Below are 19,386 nucleotides of genomic sequence, written 5' to 3'. Positions count from 1 at the left end.
TGCAGCGTGCCAGCTCGAATCCACCCGAGTTCAGCTCCAAAGCTCTCCCCAAACCCGGACCGCCCCCTCCCACCAGACCAGCCAAAGGCCACCAGGTGCCCATTCTCACTGTCCTCCAAGACAAAACCAACCCTTCCATAAACTGCCCGGGCCCTTCAGGGGTGCATCCTACATTGCACTTAGGACAACTCCCCTGAATTATCTTCTCTCTAGTACACTGGCAGCTGAAGGGAGGGAAGGTATTTCCCATTCACAGAACCCATTCAATATGCAAATGCCCCACAGCAACTGTCAGTCCTGGCTCATAACATCTCGTCCGGTTTAAGATGCGTTACTTAGGGCGTATTTCCGCCTTGTCAAGAGTTCTTGGAAATCTCGGGGGTGACGAGGAGACGGAGGAGGGCTGCTGCATAGCCCATAAAAACGCGGACGACTTCGGAAACATTGGAAACACCAATAGGATCTGTTTCTTACTTTCAAGGCCATGCGGTTTTAAGCAACTCCCCTCCTCTTTCTGCTGTGTCGTTTTGATTTTCCCATTTCTACCCCGAGCATGGAAATTGCTTGCTGATTATAAAAACAGGCTACAGGCAAGCTCCGCTCCCATTTAAAATCTCCCTGCTGCCTCATTTGAATCCTTTCTTGATTCTTCTTCGGACAAAGAAAGTGTTTCTGTTCTCTCTGGGGAGCCTGTAGGACAGGGAGGCCTGCCCCTTTGATGTTCACTCAGGCTTGCCTTGCCGGGATCTCAGAGGTGGAAGGCAGGCTGGCCGCACGGACCGCCCACCGGCCGGAGGAACTGACCAATCACCCCACCCCGCGGCGTCGCCATGGCGACAGGGCACGCTAACGCCAGCGCTGTACCAGGCAGGCCGGCTCGCTGGGCAGCTGGAGACCATGGCGCAGAATCTGTACGGCCCCCGAGTGCGGATGGGCAACTGGAACGAGGACGTCTACCTGGAGGAGGTACGGAGGGCGCCGCCCGGCCGCCCCGGGGGGCTCTGAGCGCAGCCTCCGCTCCTGCTCTGCACCCATGCAGCCCCCTGACCCAGCGCACACCTGCCGCCCCGGGATCCCAGCTTTCCCTGCGCGCCCAGGTGCCTTGGCTCTCAGTCCCTTGGCCTGCGGACCCCCGCTGCGTCTACAGTCCCACTCGGTCCCCTCTGCTCTTGGTCTTCCGGTCCGGAGGCTGCAGAACTCTGCTCCGTGCACCCCGCAGCCAGCCCTGCCTCGCGTGCGCCCCCGGGTGTCGCCTTCACTGTGTCTGATCCTCTGCCTTGTGTGGTCCCGAGCTGGTGTCGCTTGGGCCCCGCGTGCACCTGTCTGCGTGGCGCGGGGGTGGGGGTGGGGGTGGCCTGGCTGTGACAATCTCTGGGGACAGTAGGAGGTCGTGTTCCGTCTGTACTAAAGCAATGCTCCCGGAGTCGCTGCCAGCCCCGTGCTGCTCAACTTCCCTTTTCTGTTCTCAATTTTTACTTTTTCAACGTCGGGCCCGAGAGCTTGAAGCCCGGGGTGTCATTTGCCTTCTCTTCCACCAGGAGCGCATGAAAGACTTCCTGGAGAAGAGGGCCAAGGGGCAACTCCTCATCCAGAGAAACAGACGGCTCAAGAGGAATCTTCTGAGACCGGTACCTTTAAGTCCTTTAATTCCAACGTGCTTTTTTTTTTTTTTCTTAAGATTTATTTATTTTATTTGGAAGAGTCACATAGAGAGAGGAGAAGCAGAGAGAGAGAGAGAGAGAGAGAGACAGAGAGAGAGAAGTCTTCCATCCGATGGTTCACTCCCCAGATGCTGCAACGGCCGGAGGTGGGCCGATCCAAAGCCAGGAGCCAGGAGCCTCCTCCAGATCTCTCATGTGGGTGCAGGGGCCCAAGGACTTGGGCCATCTTCTACTGCTTTCCCAGGCCATAGCAGAGAGCTGGATCGGAAGTGGAGCAGCTGTGTCTTGAACCGGCGCCCATATGGGATGCCGGCGCCTCAGGCCAAGGCATTAACCCTAACGTCCTTTTCAAAGGCCTGGTGAATTAAGTGCACATAGATGTTAAATGGGGGAAAAAAATCCATAAATGAATCACCATTTAGAAGATAAAGTAAAATATAAAAAATAGAGTTCTTTTTTAAAATCTGAAAGCCACAGTGTTTAAAATTCTATAAGATTTTTTTTTTAATAAAAAAAATTGTATTTACTTAGAAGCATTCAGAATGTCAACAAAACAGCTGCAACTTTTTTTTTTTTTTGCAATTACAGAGTGGTATTCAGTTAACAGAACAACAATTATTTCGTATAAGCTGCATCAGAGACAACTGAAGATGAAAAAACTACCGTCCCCATATATAACTAATTTGTGCTGTGCACCAACAAGAACCTGCTTTAAATTTCCATGCCAATTTACAACCCCCATACTGTAAAATTCTATAAGATTTTAGAAACATACAGAAGCCCGCTCTTAACCCATTGGGTCCTATGTTTTCTTTTTTTTTTTCTTTTTTCTTTCTTTTCTTTTCTTTTCTTTTCTTTTTTTTTTTTTTTGACAGGCAGAGTGGACAGTGAAAGAGAGACAGAGAGAAAGGTCTTCCTTTTGTCGTTGGTTCACCCTCCAATGGCCACCGCGGCCGGCACGCTGCGGCTGGCGCACTGCACTGATCCGATGGCAGGAGCCAGGTGCTTCTCCTGGTCTCCCATGGGGTGCAGGGCCCAAGCACCTGGGCCATCCTCCACTGCACTCCCTGGCCACAGCAGAGAGCTGGCCTGGAAGAGGGGCAACCGGGACAGAACCGGCGCCCCGACCGGGACTAGAACCCGGTGTGCCGGCGCCGAAAGGTGGAGGATTAGCCTAGTGAGCCGCGGTGCCGGCCGGGTCCTGTGTTTTCAATTCTGCAAATATTTCAATGACATAATATTTATTTCAGAGTGACCCTAAGTGGTAGATTTATTGCTCAAATGAACTTTTTTAAAGATGTATTAATTTGAAAGGCAGAGAATTGGAGACAGTGGGAGAGACAGAAAGAGAGAGGGAAAGGGAGAGGGAGAAGGTGAGGAGAGGAAGAGAAGGACTTGCACAGTTGGTTTGAAAAGTTCCCATTAAAATTGTAGATGCAGCTCTCCGTGTCTGAAGACGGGTACATCCATTTTGGTGACAACGTGATGCTTGTCAATCCCGACCATCCCGAGATGGAAGCCGAGCTGGTGCTGGCCGGCGACCTGAGCCTGTGCATGACCCCAGATGAGATCAGAGCCCACCTGAGTGATGAGCTGGAGGTGCCGTGTGGCCTGAGTGCAGCTCAAACCAGGACCCCGGTAGGCAGGAACACCTTTGCTATTCTAAGGTAGAGTGACCTTGACGTTCAGCCCGTTTTCATCATGAATATCCAATTTCACTTTAATGTAAGAATGCCCTTGGGTTGGAACAGTGCCCTGGGCTGGGTAATTTGTGCCCCACGTTTCTCTCTCACTCACTTACTTGGAGAAGTGTTGTCAAGGGACCCCTATAAATCTTTTCACTTTAGACAGCAAGAGTAGTGATCATTTCTGTACAATTCAAAATGCTTAATTCATAAGTGTTAGATGTATTAGAATTAAGTGAATTTGCTGCCTGGAAGCCAAACGGGTTTTCCAAATATCATCCTGGGATGCTTTGAGCTCATTTGAGTGTTTTCGTGGTTTTTGCTTTGCCATGCTATGTTCTCACAATAGTAGGCAGTTTCATATGAGGTGGCATTGGAGGAGACCTGCTGTTTTAAAATGAGTTGTCCATTAAAAATATGCTCAAGGGAGTTTTGAAAATGGACAATTAAATCCTTAGAGGTACAGATACATTAATGCAATAAAATGTTGCTTTCACTTTTCAATGTATGTAGTGTAGCAATGTTTACAGGCATACAGCCCCAGTGCCTGAAGTCCTTCTGTTAGATTTTTTTTAAATAAAAAGGTTTATTTTATTTACTTGAGAGGTAGAGTTACAGAGAGAGAGAGAGGGAGGGAGACACAGAGAGAAAGGTCTTCTATCCATTGGTTCATTCCCCAAATGGTTCCAACAGCTGGAGCTGGGCCCATTAAAAGCCAGGAGCTTCTTCCCAATGTCCCATGTGGGTGCAGGGGCTCAAGGACTTAGGCCATCTTCCACTGCTTTCCCAGGCCACAGCAGAGAGCTGGATCAGAAGTGGAGCAGCCAGGACTTGAACCGGTGCCCCTATGGATTGCCGGTGTTGCAGGCGGCGGCTGTACCCGCTACACCACAGCGCTGGCCCCTTAGATTTCTTTTGAATACAGATGACTGGCATGAAGATAACTAGAAAGGGGTCACAACTCCTGTTCCCTGGAGGCCTAAAGGGCAGACTCTATGGCATGGCTGCAGATGCGCTACGTTAGCTGTCTCTGAAGGTGTTGGTGTCCTGGAAGGGAACTGCTTCCTGTCCATTGGCTGAAGCCACTCTAGTCAAAGGCTGCCCCAGAGAGGGTGCTCCGTGTCCTGTTCAGGGCAGGGATTATTTTTTTAAAGATTTATTTTACTTATTTGAAAGAGTTACAGAGAGAGGGAGAGACAGAGAGATAGGGGCCTTCCATCTGCTGGTTCACTCCCCAAATGGCTGCAATGGCCGGAGCTGAGCCAATCTGAAGCCAGGAGCCAGGTGCTTCTTCTGGGTCTCCCATGCGGGTGCAGGGGCCCAAGGACTTGGACCATCTTCCACTGCTTTCCCAGGCCACAGCAGAGAGCTGGATCAGAAGTGGAACAGCTGGGTCTTGAACCGGCACCCATATGGGATGCCGGCACTGCAGGCCAGGGCTTTAACCCGCTGCGCCACAGCACCAGCCCCCAGGGCAGGGATTTTAAAGGCATGCTGTCACGGTGTGTGAACACACACTGTCGAGAAAATTGATGGTAAACAAAATTGCCCGCGTGAAAACCAGAGCTGCGCGCTGATTCTGACGCCGGGGCTGACGCTGCTTCTGTTCTGCACTCACAGCGCAGGTGGAGACGCCGCAGGTCAAGTCCTTCGCTACGGGCAGGACTTCTGCCTCGGGATGGCAGGGGGGTTTGACAACACGATGGTGAGTCGCCACTCGGCAGGGCCACGTTGGGCCAGTTGCTTTGGTTTCCAAAAAGGGGATGACAGCCACTAGCGGCGGGCAGGAGCTCCGTGCACCTGGGTGCCGTCCCTGGCTTCTTCCTGGCTTCAGCCCCAGGTTTTCCAGGGCAGTCGTGAGCCAGTTATCACCCCCCCCCCACTTTGACAATTATAGAACATACACCCTTAAGACCTCAAGACTAAGGGAGGGGGGCAATTTTTTTTTTAAAGATTTATTTATTTATTTGAAAGTCAGAGTTACACAGAGAGAGAGGAGAGGCAGAGAGAGTTAGAGAAAGAGAGAGAGAGAGAGAGAGAGAGAGAAAGGTCTTCCATCTGCTGGTTCACTCCCCAATTGGCCGCAATGGCTGGAGCTGTGCTGATCCGAAGCCAGGAGCCAGGAGCTTCTTTTAGGTCTCCCACGCAGGTGCAGGGGCCCAAGCACTTGGGCCATCTTCTGCTGCTTTACCAGGCCATAGGAGAGAGCTGGATCGGAAGTGGAGCAGCTGGATCTCAAACCGGTGCCCATATGAGATGCTGGCACTGCAGGCTGCGGCTCTACCTGCTACGCCACCGGCCCCTGTTCCATGTATTTTTTTTTTTTTAAAAGATTTTTTTATTTTGAAAGAGTGATAGAGAGAGAGAGAGAGAGAGAGAGAGAGAGAGAGAAAGATCTGTCTGCTGGTTCACTTCCCAAATGGCTGCAATAACCAGGACTGGGCCAGGCTGAAGCCAGGATCCTGGAACTCCATCTGGGTCTCCCATATGAGTGGCAGGGGCCCAAGCACTTGGGCCATCAACTACTTTCCCAGGTGCACTAGCAGGGAGCTGGATCAGAAGTGGAGCAACTGGGACTAGAACCAGTGCCCATATGGGATGCCAGTGCTGCAGGCGGAGGATTAACCTACTGCACCACAGTGCCGGCCCCTAAATTTGGGTTTGAATTCCAGATGCATACCCATGGGATGGAAATTTGAACAAATTATTTAACCTTTTTGAGTCTGTTTCTCATCTATAAAATGGGAAGTCTCTCAGCTACTTACTTTGAGGGTGCTTAAATATGTGGGGAAACTAAAAGCCAGTGATCATTGTCCATGAATGCAATGCTATGAAGACCCTTCTTTTTTTAAATAATTATTTTATTTATTTGAAAGACACATTTATAGAGAGAGGTAGAGCCAGAGAGAGAGAGAGAGGTCTTTCATTCTGCTGGTTTATTTTCCAAATGACTGCAACGGTGGGAGCTGCACTGATCTGAAGTCAGGAGCCAGAAGCTTCTTCTGGGTCTTCCACATGTGTGCAGGGACCCAAGCACTTGGGCCATCTTCCACTGCTTTCCCAGGTCATAGCAGAGAGCTGGATCCGAAATGGAGCAGCTGGGGCTTGAACCGGTGCCCACATGGGATGCTGGCACTGCAGATTGGAGCTTTAACCCTCTGCACCACATCACCGGCCCCATGAAGACCCTTTTTACAGAACAACGCAGTGTTGTTCAGGCTCCACACATGCGACTCCCATAGTCCTCTCACCAGTTCTATTGGCTGGGGACTACTTTGTCTCTGTTGTCCTGACGGGGACACTGAGGCACATAGCAGGTCAGTGATGCTGCCCCCGGCCCTCCACCAGTAAGTTCTCTGCATACCATTTTTCGTTGACTTGAAGGTTCCCTTACTGCATGATGTAGTTTGCAAGTGGAACTGTGACAGCTCATGATGGCGAGCCACAGCCTGACTGTAAATGCAGCACCAAGGGGCCAGCACTGGGGAGTGGCCGGTTAAGCCGCAGCTTGTGACACCAGCATTCCATATCCGAGCGCTAGCTCCCATTCCAGCTGCTCTGTTTCCCATCCAGCTTCCTGCCACCACACCTGGGAAGGCAGCAGGTGATGGCCAGAGTACCTGAGCCCTTGCCAGCCAACTGGGAAACCTGGATGGAGTTCCTGGTTCCTGGCTTCTGCCTGACCCAGCCCCAGCTGCTGTGGCCATTTGGGGAGCGAACCAGCGGGTAGAAGATCTCTTTCTCATTCTGTCTCTCTGCCACTCTGCCTTTCAAATAAATAAAATAAATCCTAAAAAAGAAATGCCAATACTGAATCATTGAAAGAAGGAAGTGAATGGCCATTGTGTTTTCTGGAGTTGATCGCTCTGCTAACATTTTCCCTTACTGCGCATTTGTCTTTCTCTATATTTTTATTTATTTATTTATTTATTTATTTATTTATTTATTTTTACAGGCAAAGTGGACAGTGAGAGAGACAGAGAGAAAGGTCTTCCTTTGCCTTTGGTTCACCCTCCAATGGCCGCCGTGGCCGGTGCGCCACGCTGATCCGATGGCAGGAGCCAGGTGCTTCTCCTGGTCTCCCATGGGGTGCAGGGCCCAAGCACTTGGGTCATCCTCCACTGCACTCCCTGGCCACAGCAGAGAGCTGGCCTGGAAGAGGGGCAACCAGAACAGAATCCGGCACCCCAATTGGGACTAGAATCCGGTGTGCCGGTGCCGCAAGGTGGAGGATTAGCCTAGTGAGCCGCGGCGCCGGCCTTCTCTATATTATTTTAAAAAACGTAGCGTGTGATCACAGCGAGTATCCAGATAGGTTATGTGTTTCTCAAGGTTCTTTGTGAGAGGAACGTTCAGTGAACGCATGGCAGAATCCTATTTGCCAGGCGTTAGAGACTCTATCCTGATGACAGATCTTATTTGGCATAGAATTGCTGAGTCAAGGAATTTTATGGATGAGGATATATGTAAAAGAATTGACACACATATCAACATTATTTGTAATGGTGCCATTTTGTACTCTTAGGTAGGATAGATAAGAATAACCACCTACTGCTTCATTAATCATATTACATAGCATAATCAAAACTATTCTAATTTGATTAAAAATATAGAGAGTTGATATACTTCAAAAAATTTGTGGAGAAGCAGAATTAAAAGATGCTTATTTTGGTGTAAAAAGTTTGAAACCCATGCGTAGCTTTCAGTAATACCCAATTTCCATGAACTTTTGGAAGACCCCTTTCAACATTTTTTTGTACCAAAGTAAACTTGGTTTTTAATCTAATTTTCCCTGAGTTTCTGGAAGTACCGCGTATTTCCCCAGGCCTTGGAGTGGCTGGGGCTCAGTTCACCCGAGCGCTGTCATTTCCAGTTGTATTTATCAAGTGACCACAGGACCCTTCTGAAGTCATCCAAGAGGTCCTGGCTGCAGGAGGTGACACTGACCGATGACGTCTCGCACCTGAACTGCTGGCAGGCCACCTTCCTGGACCCCCAGCTGCGCCTGGAGTACGAGGGCTTCCCCATCCCGGTGAGCACAGCCTCGGGAGGACGCGGGTGCTGAGCCTGTGGAGAGCACGCCGCTTACCACACCTGTCCAATGGGGGTTTCTCGTAGCTCACAGGCCGCAGGTGTGTTCCCTCCTCTGGGTGCAGGTGAGAATCACCCAGCCTCTGACATCAGCTTGTCACCCCTGCCAGAGGGGTCAGAATGGCTGCCACACTGCTTGTGCGCACACGGTTTTCATTCAGGCCTCTCAGGAGCTTCCTCTGGGTCTCCCATGCGGGTGCAGAGGCCCAGGCACTTGGGCCATCTTCTACTGCTTTCCTAGGCCACAGCAGAGAGCTGGATCGGAAGTGGAGCAGCCGGGACTTGAACCGGCGCTCATGTGGGGTTCTGACACTGCACCGCAGGCAGTGGCTTTTACCTGTTATGTTAAAGCACTGGCCCCCACTAGGGGGCGTTTATCAGAACCCCGGCCTCTTCTGGGTCAACCTGTTGGGCAAAAGCACAGGACGGGACTTGCTCCCTCTCCAGCAAGGGGCTTGGCAGTTCCTGAGGGCTCAAGCAGGTGGAGAGTGAGGGCTTGTGGGAGGAAGTCACCGGGCCGGCGTGGGATTGACAGGAGTCACAGAGCTGGCTGGCTGAGCTGGCCTCCCACGGCCACCACTCCCTGTCCATCACCCTGGATCTGCCACTCCCAGAGGACCTGCTCACGAGCCCTGCCGGAGGGTGCTGGTGGCATATGGTTCTTTCTCATAGCTTGGAGGACATTTTTAATTGTGCCTATACATACACACACACACAGAGGGAGACTTCACAACATTCCTGGGCAGTGGAATTAAAAGTTTATCAGTTTTTGCACCTGAGGGGTCTTCAAACACTTCTTAGAAAATGTGTCTTATGAGAAATATGTAGACAGGGGTATTTTGAAGTTTTTGCATTTCCCAGGAAGGTTGGGTGTGCCCCTGTAAGCACCTCCCTCCGGCTCCTTCCCCTTTATAAATGGGAATGAATGTAAAGTGTGTTTCCCAAGTTTTGCCTTTAGGGAGCGGCAGGCCTTAGGTCAGAGACTGACCGCAGTTCCCTTTATCCGAAGGCCAACACAAGGATCCTCATCATTCACCGCCACACCAACCGGGCTCTGGCCGCCCACCGGCATCTGTTTTTAAGGTAGGGCATCGCGGAGCGGGGACAGGGCTGGGAACGAGCTGTGGGCGTAAGATGCAGAGTTCACTTTATTCGCTTATTGGTTTAAAGATGTATTGATTTATTTATCTGAAAGGCAGAGTGAGAGGGAGGCAGAGAGAGAAAGAATGAGGGAGAGAGGATCTTCTGTCTGCTGGTTCACTCCCCAAATGCCCATAACAGCTGGGACTGGGCCAGGCAGGAGCCAGGAACTCCATCCGGATCTACCATGTGGGTGGCAGGAGCCCAAGTACTTGAACCATTTTCCACTGCCTTTGCAGGTGCATGAGCAGGAAGCTGGATCGGAAATGGAGTAGCTGGGACTTGAACTGGCGCTCTGATATGGGACGCAAACATCCCAAACTTGCTGTACCACGATGCCCATTCCAGGAATTTGATTAAAAAGAAAAAGATTGATTTATTTATTTGAAAGGCAGAGTTACAGAGAAAGGGAGAGACAGAGAGAGAGAGAGAGATCTCCCATCTGCTGGTTCATTCCCAGATGGCCGCAATGGCCAGGGCTGGGCCAGGCCAAAGCCAGGAGCCAGGAGCTTCTTCCAGGGCTCCAATGTGGGCAGCAGGGACCGAAGCCTTAGGCCATCTTCCACTGCTTTTCCCAGCCCATTAGTAGGGAGCTGGATTGGAAGTAGAGCAGCCAGGACTCGGACTGGAACCCCTATGGGATGCTGGGGCTGCACACGGCGGCTTAACCCACCATGCCACGGCTCTGGCTCCAAAGGGATTCAATTTAAAGAATATGGCCAGACATCCAAAAAAAGTCCTTGAATGATGAAATATTGTTACATGGAATATTTACAGTGAGAAAAATCCTATTGGAGCCCTATTCATCTGTTTATTTGAGAGGCAGAGAGAGAGAGAGAGAGCATTTCCCTTTGTTGGTTCACTCGTCCAATGCCTGCAACAGCCAGGACTCAGCTGGGCCCTAGTTGAGAGCCAGAAACTCCCTCCAGGTCTCCCCCGTGGGTGGCAGGGAGCCCAGTACCTGAGCCACCTCTGCTGCCTCCCAGGGTCTGCATAAGCAGGGAGCTGAAGCTGCGTGTGCAGCCAGGTACCCTGATGGGGGACATGGCGTCTTAACTCCCAGAGTCCCCCTCTTTATCGCAAGTCAATCATGAGAAGCCCTCCCCCTCTCCCCCCACCTGTTCTCTGCCCAGAGCAGGTGCGATTTCCCCCTCCCCCAGCTCTCTGCCTCATTAGGTGTTGCTGGATGCCGCACTCGGTTTCCAACCAGAATTCACTCTCCCACTCCAGCACCTACTTTGGAAGGGAGGCCGAGGTCGTGGCTCACACGTACCTGGATTCGCACAGAGTGGAAAAACCGAAGAACCACTGGATGCTGGTGACCGGGAACCCCAGGAATGCCTCGTCCACCATGCTGGATCTGCCCCAGCCACCAGCCGAGGACACGCGGGCCATGGAGCAGACCATGGGCCTCACCACACAGTAACACACCAGGCACACGCGTGTTCTCTCGGGCCCTGCTCGCGTCACACTTAGCTTTAATGGAAATAAACAGGCTTGGCCGTGCCTCGAGGTATCTTTAAGTGAGGCAGAGAGCTCTGATCACTCTATTGCAACAAAGCTGTGTTAGGATTATGGACACAGCCGCAGGTGCCTGGGACACACAACAGAACTGCTCTGGGAAACGTAGTCAGGTTTCTGCCCCTGGCCAGGAACCTGTGGTTTTGTACTGATTTTCAAGCTACAGAATCCTTCCATCTCTGTCTTCTCTTTGAAACTTGGTCTATCAGGTGTGGCCCCCATGAAGCTCCTGGCAGAGGAAATGAAATAAAAACTCTTCCATCTATCTGCCCAAGTGCTCGTTCGTCCTCGAGAGCCTATGATGTGGGAGGTATCCTACCCAGTCTTGTGGGCACAGGAGGGCAGGGAGGCTGATTCAGAAACAAACACAGGTGCTCAATGATGCGTGTGTGTTTTAACCAGGAGCAGCGACTGCTCCGCCATTGCCCGTTCCTGGGATCTGTGCTGGGGGAACCCTGACAACTGCTGATGCCTGAGTCCCAGCCCAGAGATCCGGAGATGCGGGAATGTGGGGTGTGGCGCTGGGCGCTGGTTCTGGTGTGCGGCCCAGCCGGAGGCCTGCTGCACGGGCAGGTGGAGGAAGGAGCCGGTTTTCCTGGCGGTACATCAGAATCCCCTGGAGAACCGTGGCACAGCCCATGTGCAGCCTTCTCGCGGGACCATCCTGGAGTAGGGCTGCACGACACACAGGTGCGCGCACTCATCTCCAGGGAGCCTTGGCTCACGGTTTGGAGCACAGTTCAGGTAACGGATTATGGCGTTCCGATTTGGGGTGCGGGTATTCAAGCAGCAGCTAAACCCTCTGCCACAGCGCCAGTGCCCTAATGCTTATTCCCATAGTCTCACCTGCTGCCTCGTGTCTTCTGAGACATCCACGCTGAATGGACAAATAGGTGGGGACCTCCCTTTTCAGAGGAGGTGAGGAGTGAGGAGAAGGGGCGTGAGTTGGGCCAGGTCTCAGGGCACCAGCAGCAGATCTGGGCCAGGACCGTGTCTGGTTCTCCAGCTTTCCTCTAGGCCCCGGACTCCTGATTGCGGCTTTTTTTTTTTTAATCTAGCTAATTCCAGTTGTGAGGATGTCCTGTGCATTGTAAGATATTTGTCACTGTGGCATAGCAGATAAAGCCACCTCTTGTGACGCTGGCATCCCATGTGGGTGCCGGTTTGAGTCCCAGCCGCTCCGCTTCGGATCCAACTCCCTACTAAATGGCCTGGCCAAGCAGTGGAAGATGGCCCAGGTCCTTGGGCCCCTGCACCCACGTGGGAGACCCAGAAGAAGCTCCTGGCTCCTGGCTTCAGCCTGGCCCAGCCCTGGCCATTGCGGCCATCTGGGAAGTGAACCAGCAGATGGAAGACCTCTCTCTCTCTCTCTCTCTCTCTCTCTCTCTCTCTCTCTCTCTTTCTCTCTCCCCTGCCCCCACTCCATCACTCTGACTTTGAAAATAAATAAATCTTAAAAAAAAGATGTTTGTTGGCATCCCGAGACTGCACCCAGTGGGGGATAGACTCGCTCCCCCACTTGCCCGTCCAAATCTCTGGACACTGCTCCGTGTCCCCTGGGGAAATCTGCCACTGATTGCCACCGGCTCCGACCTTCCAGATCTTTCTTTGCCATTTGCAGGGGATGCCATCATGGGCTCTCTTTCGTCTTTCTTTTTTGGCCCCATAGAGGTTAGAATGTGTGGTGCGTAAGACGGGTTCCAGGTAGGTTAATGGGCTGATCTGAGTCTCCAGGCTGCGCTTTGATGGAAACCTAGAATCCTGGGAGGTGTGGACCTGTGTGCAGAGTGGCACCCAGCACCTCAGCAGGGACCCCTGGGATGGCCCCGTTGAGACATGGGAAAACCTTAGACCCTGTGCTGACATCATTGTTTTATACTTTACAATGCATTAACATGCGTGCACATACTATTCAAAGTATTATTTTATATGCTTAAGATTTTAACCTAATAGGCACATGTAAAATTGATCATAAGAACATGCACATATGGTGTGCATGTGTGCTGTGTGTGCACGTGTGCTGTGTGTGCACGTGTGCTGTGTGTGCATGTGTGAGGTGTGTGCACATGCGCTGTGTGTGCATGTGTGCTGTGTGTGCATGTGTGTGTGTACATGTGTGAGGTGTGTGCACGTGTGCTGTGTGTGCATGTATGGTCTCTGTGCATGTGGTGTGTGTGCATGTATGGTGTGTGTGTGGTCTCTGTGTACATGCATGTGTGTGCATGTGGTGTGAGTGCATGTGTGGTCTCTGTGTACATGGTGTGCATGTGGTGTGAGTGCATATGTGGTGTGTGTATGTATGTGGTCTCTATGCATGTGTGTGTACATGTACATGTGTGGTGCGCGTGCATGTGTGGTCTCTGTGTACACGCATGTGTGTGCATGTGGTATGTGTGGTGTGTGGTCTCTGTGTACGTGTGCATGTGGTGTGTGTGCATGTGTGGTCTCTGTGTACACGCATGTGTGTGCATGTGCTGTGTGTGCATGTGTGGTGCGTGTGTACGTGTGTGGTCTCTGTGTGCATGTGTGTGTGTGGCGAATGCTCAGAATCTGCAGGGGGTGTGCGCAGTCACAGATTGTGGAGACCGTTCCAGGCGCTGGGGTTTCTACTGCGAGGGCTGCGTGGCTTTGTCTTGAGTCTCGGGCAGCTGGCTCTTCCGGCTCTGTGGTTCACTTTCATCCAGGGGTCTCCACGGTTTCCTGGGGCTGGTGCTCTTGCTGGGGTGGTGGAGACAGTGAGGAGCCAGGACCTGGGAAGTGGGCGAGAGGGGAGAAGAAGAGCAGGGTGAGGTACACAGGGCTGGCGGAAGCAGGAGGGGGAGCGGAGAGGGCGGCCCACCCCTGGCCCCTGAGCTGGCAAAGGCCTGAGCCTGCCAGGCATAGGAGGTGAATCTGCCAAGGCCTCGATCATGTCCCCGGGGTGCAGGGATAGGCAAGCTCAGAATGGGCTGTGTGCAGAGCCAATTGTCACCGCTTCACCCAACAGGCAGTGCTGGCTGTCACAATACTGGTTGACAGATAGCAAGGCCCCAGGTGCCCCCTGTAGCTCCTCCCTGGTGACCCCTGCACTTCCCTGCAGGCCAGCAACTTCAGAGTTAACGTCCAACCCCGCAGGGAGCCCGTGCTGTGGACAGAGCTCCTCTTCTTTGGCTGCTGTCCAGTGATACGTGTGTCACGGTGTTGAACTTGAGCTTTGCCTCGAGTGTGATGGGCAGCCTTGGAAAGACTCCGAGGAGGAGAGTGGCGCGATTTTGCTTTAGCAAGTGTAGGAGAGAGGCTCTGGTGGAAGGCGGTGTCCGCAGGGCTTGGGCTCACTCCAGGAACTGGTAGATGCAAGACCAGGAGAAGCCGTGGTGGTGGACGCTCAGGTTGGAGGTGTGTGCCCGTCCCCTGGGAGCAGGTCGGGGCTGATTGTCCTGAAAATCCTCCAAGGACTGGGAGAGGGGAACCGGGTGACTACAATTCCTGCAGGTTTTGAAGTCTGGAAGGGGAAGGTGTTTCTTGCCTGACGTTCGGATGTTGCAATTCTGCTAAATGGCCACAAGGTGTCAGTGTTATCAACACCAGCAAATCAACGCTTGCTGTCACTCAAGGGTTGAGCCTTAATTATTTGTTGAACAGTATTGTTGGAGGTGCGTTAAGCCTGTGATTATAGAGCAGGTTGAAATTACATTTTTGCAAAAATTAAAGAAAAAAAAGGAAGCAGGAAGGAAGGCGGTTGGTGGAGGGAGGGGAGAAGGAAATATGGTTATCTTCCTAGAATTATATAAATGAAATCTGGTCCCTTTATATTAATAAAAAGCTTAACAAATAAAATGAAATAAAATTTTGAAAATAAAACAGGAGCTTCCGGTTTAGAGGAGAAAAACTGTAAAGGTACTGTGGTCAGGGCATTATTATTATTATTATTATTTTTTAATAAAAAGAGTGTTGGGGCCGGCATTCTCCCGGGGCAGTGGTACCCTGAGCCTGCAAGACCCGAAGTGGCCTTTGTGCTCCTGACCAGCCTCGGCTGAGTCCCCTGTCCTCGTCCAGCCCCTGTTTTCTGTCCGGGCTCAGAGCTTCCCCCCGGGGCTGTTGAGAAGAGTAACTGATGTGGGATGATCCATGAGAGAGAGAGGCAGGCGGAGGTCGGGAGTCAGACCCCGCGGTGTGGACGTGCATCGCTGCCCTTGCGAGACCATCACACCTGCTAGCGCCTCATTCACTCATAGGCCAGCAGAGAAAAGCACTCAGATGCTGCCCATCTCGTAGGCTGGCTGTAAAGACCAAGTGGGATTATGTAAGTAAGCACTCCACGTCCAGTGTAGACCTGGCTCACAACCCTAAGACTTTGCTTTACTACTTGGGTCCCTAGTGCGCGTCTCTCCACTTCACTTGCATTGCACATTCCAATTTGTAAATCTTCTCCTCCCCATCACCATAAAAGCCCCTGAAATGGGGCTGCTGCCCGGGTACATACATGAGTTTCATCACTTTAGCTTCCATGTCCATCACAGGGCTTGGCTCACATCCACAATTGCTAGTGCTTTCTTCTCCATCCTTGGGAGAACCCCACCAGCAGGGAAGAGGAGGAGGCAGCGCTGGGAGGTGTGAGGGGACCCTCTGGGGTGGCAGGGAGCCGCGGATGGGGCCGTGGAGAAGGACCGAGAGCCACCCCTGCCGTCAGTCTGTGGCGGGACAGCAGGCATTTGCATCAGCTTGGACCAAGCTGAGGACGTCATGCTAAGAGGAATAAGCCAGACACAGGCAGACAGACGCTGTGTGAGCTCAGGGACTCGTGCAGTCTGAACAAAGGGAGCTCGTGGAAGTGGAGAGGTAAAGGGGCCCACCGGGGGCAGGGAGGCTGGGAAATGGGGGGTGGGCACTGGCCTGAGGCTTCTCACTTGCAGCTTCAAGATGAGTGGGTTCTGGGGTGTCAGGCACAGCGTGTGCCAGGCTGGCCCATGGCTTGCCTTCATTAACTACCATCTGCATCTGTCAGCTGATAGTTTAGCAAATGCCAAGAAAAATAAAGTGGCACCCGGTTTCCTGGGGACCCCTGAAGCAGCCCCTGCTTACCCGGGACCTCAGGGGCTCCCTGGTTTGGTGCACAACACAAGGGCTCTGTCTCATACAGCAGCTCTGACCATGAGCTGAGCGGGTCTCAGTGCAAGATGCCCCCATGTGTCCAGGAGGGCACCATGGGCCACATGTCAGCCAGGCCCACCCAAGGGAACACCCAGGTTCCCATGGCTTCCCCAGGTCTCCCCCGGGGGAGCCAGGCTGCCTGGCACTCGGCTGTAGGCTGTATCCTGAGACCTGAACACAGCAGGCTGCCCGGGGCCATCAGGGCTCCTCCCTGGAACCCTGGCACTGCGCGTCCCGGGCTCTAGCTCATGGCATACGAATCACACACTGGTTCCCCTCCTGCCCCGCCCCAGCCCAGAGGGGCCGGAGCCCGGGTCTCCGATGGCCGTCCCCAGCTGCTGGGCAAATCTCCTCCCTTCCTCCTCCCCCGCTTTGTCTCTGAGCTGTGTTGTTGTTGGCTGATGGGAGAGGATTGAACATCTGCCAAACATCTGCTCATGTCTCCGTAGCAGCCGGGCAGGAAGCAGCACCGCCCTTGAGCCGCACTGCCAGGGCCTGGGGCTGCCACACCAGGACACCGGGACTGGAGATCCCCTGAGAGGAGACCGGGCCTCTTGCTTGGGTGGGAGGGAGCTGTGGACTGGCAGGTGGGGCCGCGTGGCTCTGCCTTTTCCCGGAGGATGGTGCTGTGGGTTAGTGACACTCCACAGGGCTGGGAAGAAGGCAAGTTAGAGTCCCTCTGGAGACCAGGGAGGGAGGAAGTGGCCTTGACTCCTGGGTGGACATGGGCAGGAGACCAGGGTGTGAGTGCAGGCAGCTTTTGAGGGAGGTAACGAGCTAGGGAAGAGAGGGACGTGGGTGCAGGTGACACTGGCAGCAACCGTGACTCCACCCTATTGTGCTTCAGCCCCTGGAATGAGCCTGGAGCCAGAGCTGTCCCGGCCTGAGGGCCCCAGGCATGGTGCCTCTGCCAGCTCCCTGCAGAGAACGCCATCAGGTGGGGGTCACAGGGGCGTTTGGGCACAGTCTGCCCTGCCCCAGTGACAAGGGGAAGTGAAGATAAAAGGCAAAGAACAGCAGGAAGCCAGGCCTGGGGCTTAGTTCCTGCTCACTCTCTTCCCACACCCTGGTCTCCCCCTCCCCCTCCCCCTCCCTCTCTCCCTCCCTCCCCCTCTCCCCTTGGGACCTGTCCACCTGACCCCGCCTGCTCCCAGCAGCCTCTCTCCTGTGCCCTCTCCCCTCTCTCCAGTCTCCCTTCGGCCTCTCACCTTCTCTGCTTCTGCTGGCCTCTCTTCCTTATGTTGCCTGGAATAGACCTGAGAGTGACTTCCCTCCTGTCTCCCGAGGAGGGCCCTTGAGTCCCGTTCTAAGGTGCTGGCTCCTGCCTGTGCCCTGGAGGAGCACTGAGACCTGGGCCCACCTTAACAGCACAGCCCCAGGAGAGCTGGGCACCTGCCCTTCCCTCCCTGTTGGAGCTGGAGTGGGGACACAGCTCCCTGCCACTTTTCTCCGGGTGACTTCATGTCATCTCTAGCTGCTGACTTTTTCCAACCTCTCTAAGAGCAGCAGGAGTGGGTTTGGGTCCCTTCTTTTGTAAATGCTTCCAAGGGAGGGTGATAGCATACAGCTCTATCCAAACTTACTTTTGTTAAAGAAAGATTTATTTATTTGAAAAGTAGAGTACCAGAGAGAGAGAGAGAGAGAGAGAGAGAGAGAGAGAAACAGGGACACCAAAAGAATGAGCTTGTCCATCAATTGCTTCACTCCCCAAATGCCTGCAACAGCCAGGGCTGGGCCAGGCTGTTGGACAGGGGCCAGGAGCTTCATCTGGGTCTCCCACGTGGGTGGAAGGGCCCCCAGGACTTGAGCCATCATTCACCGTCCTCAATGCGTCAAGTACATTGGCAGGAAGCTGGACCATAACTGGCACTCATCTGGGCTGTGGCAAGCAGGAGCCTACTGTGCCACAAGGCTGACCCCTACCCAAGCTTATTGGATCAGAGTCCTGCTGGCATCATGCCAACATCTGGGACCTGAGTGGTGTGCAGGGCTCCTGGGATGGCTGCTGTCCCCCCAGGTCTCACCCGACTTGATGACTCATCCATCAAGGCTCAACCCAGTCACCCCGTCTTCTAGGGAGCTCCCCATTGACTTCTTCCAGTAGAAGGCACCGCCTTCTCCAAGTTCCTGCCGTGTCCCCTCATCCCACGACAGGAGCTCCAGGGCACGGGGCTTCTTGCTGCCTGTGCAGAGGGCTGGATGGCTGGTCCTGGCAGGACGGGGCCTGTAAGGCCCCCACGTGGGACATTGGGCCTTGTGGTCAGCGGCTCTGCTTCCCCTTGAGCCGTGGAGAGGACAGAAGCGCTGACCTGCAGGGCGAAGGCTCCCATGTGGCTTGCCGTCACTGATTTGGAGTGCTGGGATCCCCAGGGGCTCGTTCTCCTCCCTCTTCACTCAGTGCAGGGCTCATTGGAAACACATTTCCTGATTGTGTCCTTGTTGCCAGGTCTTCCGTCAACCCCCCAAGCTTTCTGGTCCCTGTTCTCCAAGCTTACAAAGTAGATGCACTTTAAAGAAAAACCTGTTCATAAAGGAGTGTTGATCTGATGGATTGGCCACAACCTTGATCTTGACCGTGATTTCCATCATCTCTAACTATGCAGGAAACAGGGTGGTCCAGGGGAAGGTGTTGGAAATAAAGTACGATGGGAACCCGACCGAGTGGTATCCACATAGTTAGAAAATTGAGGGGAGATCTAAACATCCCACATCCGCATCGGAAGCTGAACAACCTGCTTTGCCCCCTGATTTTACCCATCTCTATCTCTGCCTCTCTTCCTCCCTACAGGCAGATAAGCCTCAGGCTGTCTAAGGAAAGGATGGAAAGAGGAGTGCCACAGAGAAAACACGTCAATAGATTTTAAAATAACAGACGGTATCCAGATGCTGAAATTGCCCAATAGTAGTTGTGGCGCAGTGAGCTAAGCTGCCAACTCCCAGCTGCTCCACTTCCAATTCAGTTCCTTGTTAATGCTCCTGGGAAGGCAGTAGAAGGCGGCCCATGTACTCAGGACCCTGCCACCCATGTGGGAGACCCGGAGGGAATTTGGGGCTCTCGGGCTTAGCCTGGACCAATCCTGTCTGTTGGGGCCATTTGGTCATGAATCAGTGGATGAAAGATCTCTCTCTCTCTCTCTCTCTCTCTCTCTCTTTCTCTC

General features: G+C 53.1%; 1 protein-coding gene across 2 annotated transcripts; it reads left to right on the top strand.

Annotated features, from left to right (window-relative positions):
• Positions 1-813: 813 nt before the first annotated feature.
• On the top strand, positions 814-11,363 carry CFAP161 (cilia and flagella associated protein 161). Of its 2 annotated transcripts, XM_008275291.4 has the most exons (7): positions 814-966; positions 1,539-1,628; positions 3,096-3,328; positions 4,967-5,051; positions 8,220-8,378; positions 9,447-9,520; positions 10,808-11,363. In XM_008275291.4, exons 1-7 carry the CDS (start codon positions 898-900, stop codon positions 11,001-11,003), a joined length of 906 nt encoding a protein of 301 aa, XP_008273513.2. In that variant the 5' UTR covers positions 814-897; the 3' UTR covers positions 11,004-11,363. The 2 variants fall into 2 exon arrangements, with proteins under 2 accessions (XP_008273513.2, XP_008273512.2); XM_008275290.4 differs by lacking the exon at positions 8,220-8,378.
• The last annotated feature ends 8,023 nt before the right edge of the window (positions 11,364-19,386 follow it).

This window comes from Oryctolagus cuniculus, chromosome 12 (assembly GCF_964237555.1).
Source record: "Oryctolagus cuniculus chromosome 12, mOryCun1.1, whole genome shotgun sequence".
Classification (NCBI taxonomy): domain Eukaryota; kingdom Metazoa; phylum Chordata; class Mammalia; order Lagomorpha; family Leporidae; genus Oryctolagus; species Oryctolagus cuniculus.
This window is presented reverse-complemented; position numbering and strand designations above follow the sequence as displayed.

What these genes read in the sequence shown, in the direction of transcription:
- CFAP161 (XM_008275291.4), top strand. Translation starts at nt 898, where the DNA reads ATGGCGCAGAATCTGTACGGCCCCCGAGTGCGGATGGGCAACTGGAAC. An exon ending in AACACCTTTGCTATTCTAAG is followed by an intron (nt 3,329 to 4,966) that starts GTAGAGTGACCT and finishes CTGCACTCACAG; the next exon opens with CGCAGGTGGAGACGCCGCAG. An exon ending in GGGGGTTTGACAACACGATG is followed by an intron (nt 5,052 to 8,219) that starts GTGAGTCGCCAC and finishes TGTCATTTCCAG; the next exon opens with TTGTATTTATCAAGTGACCA.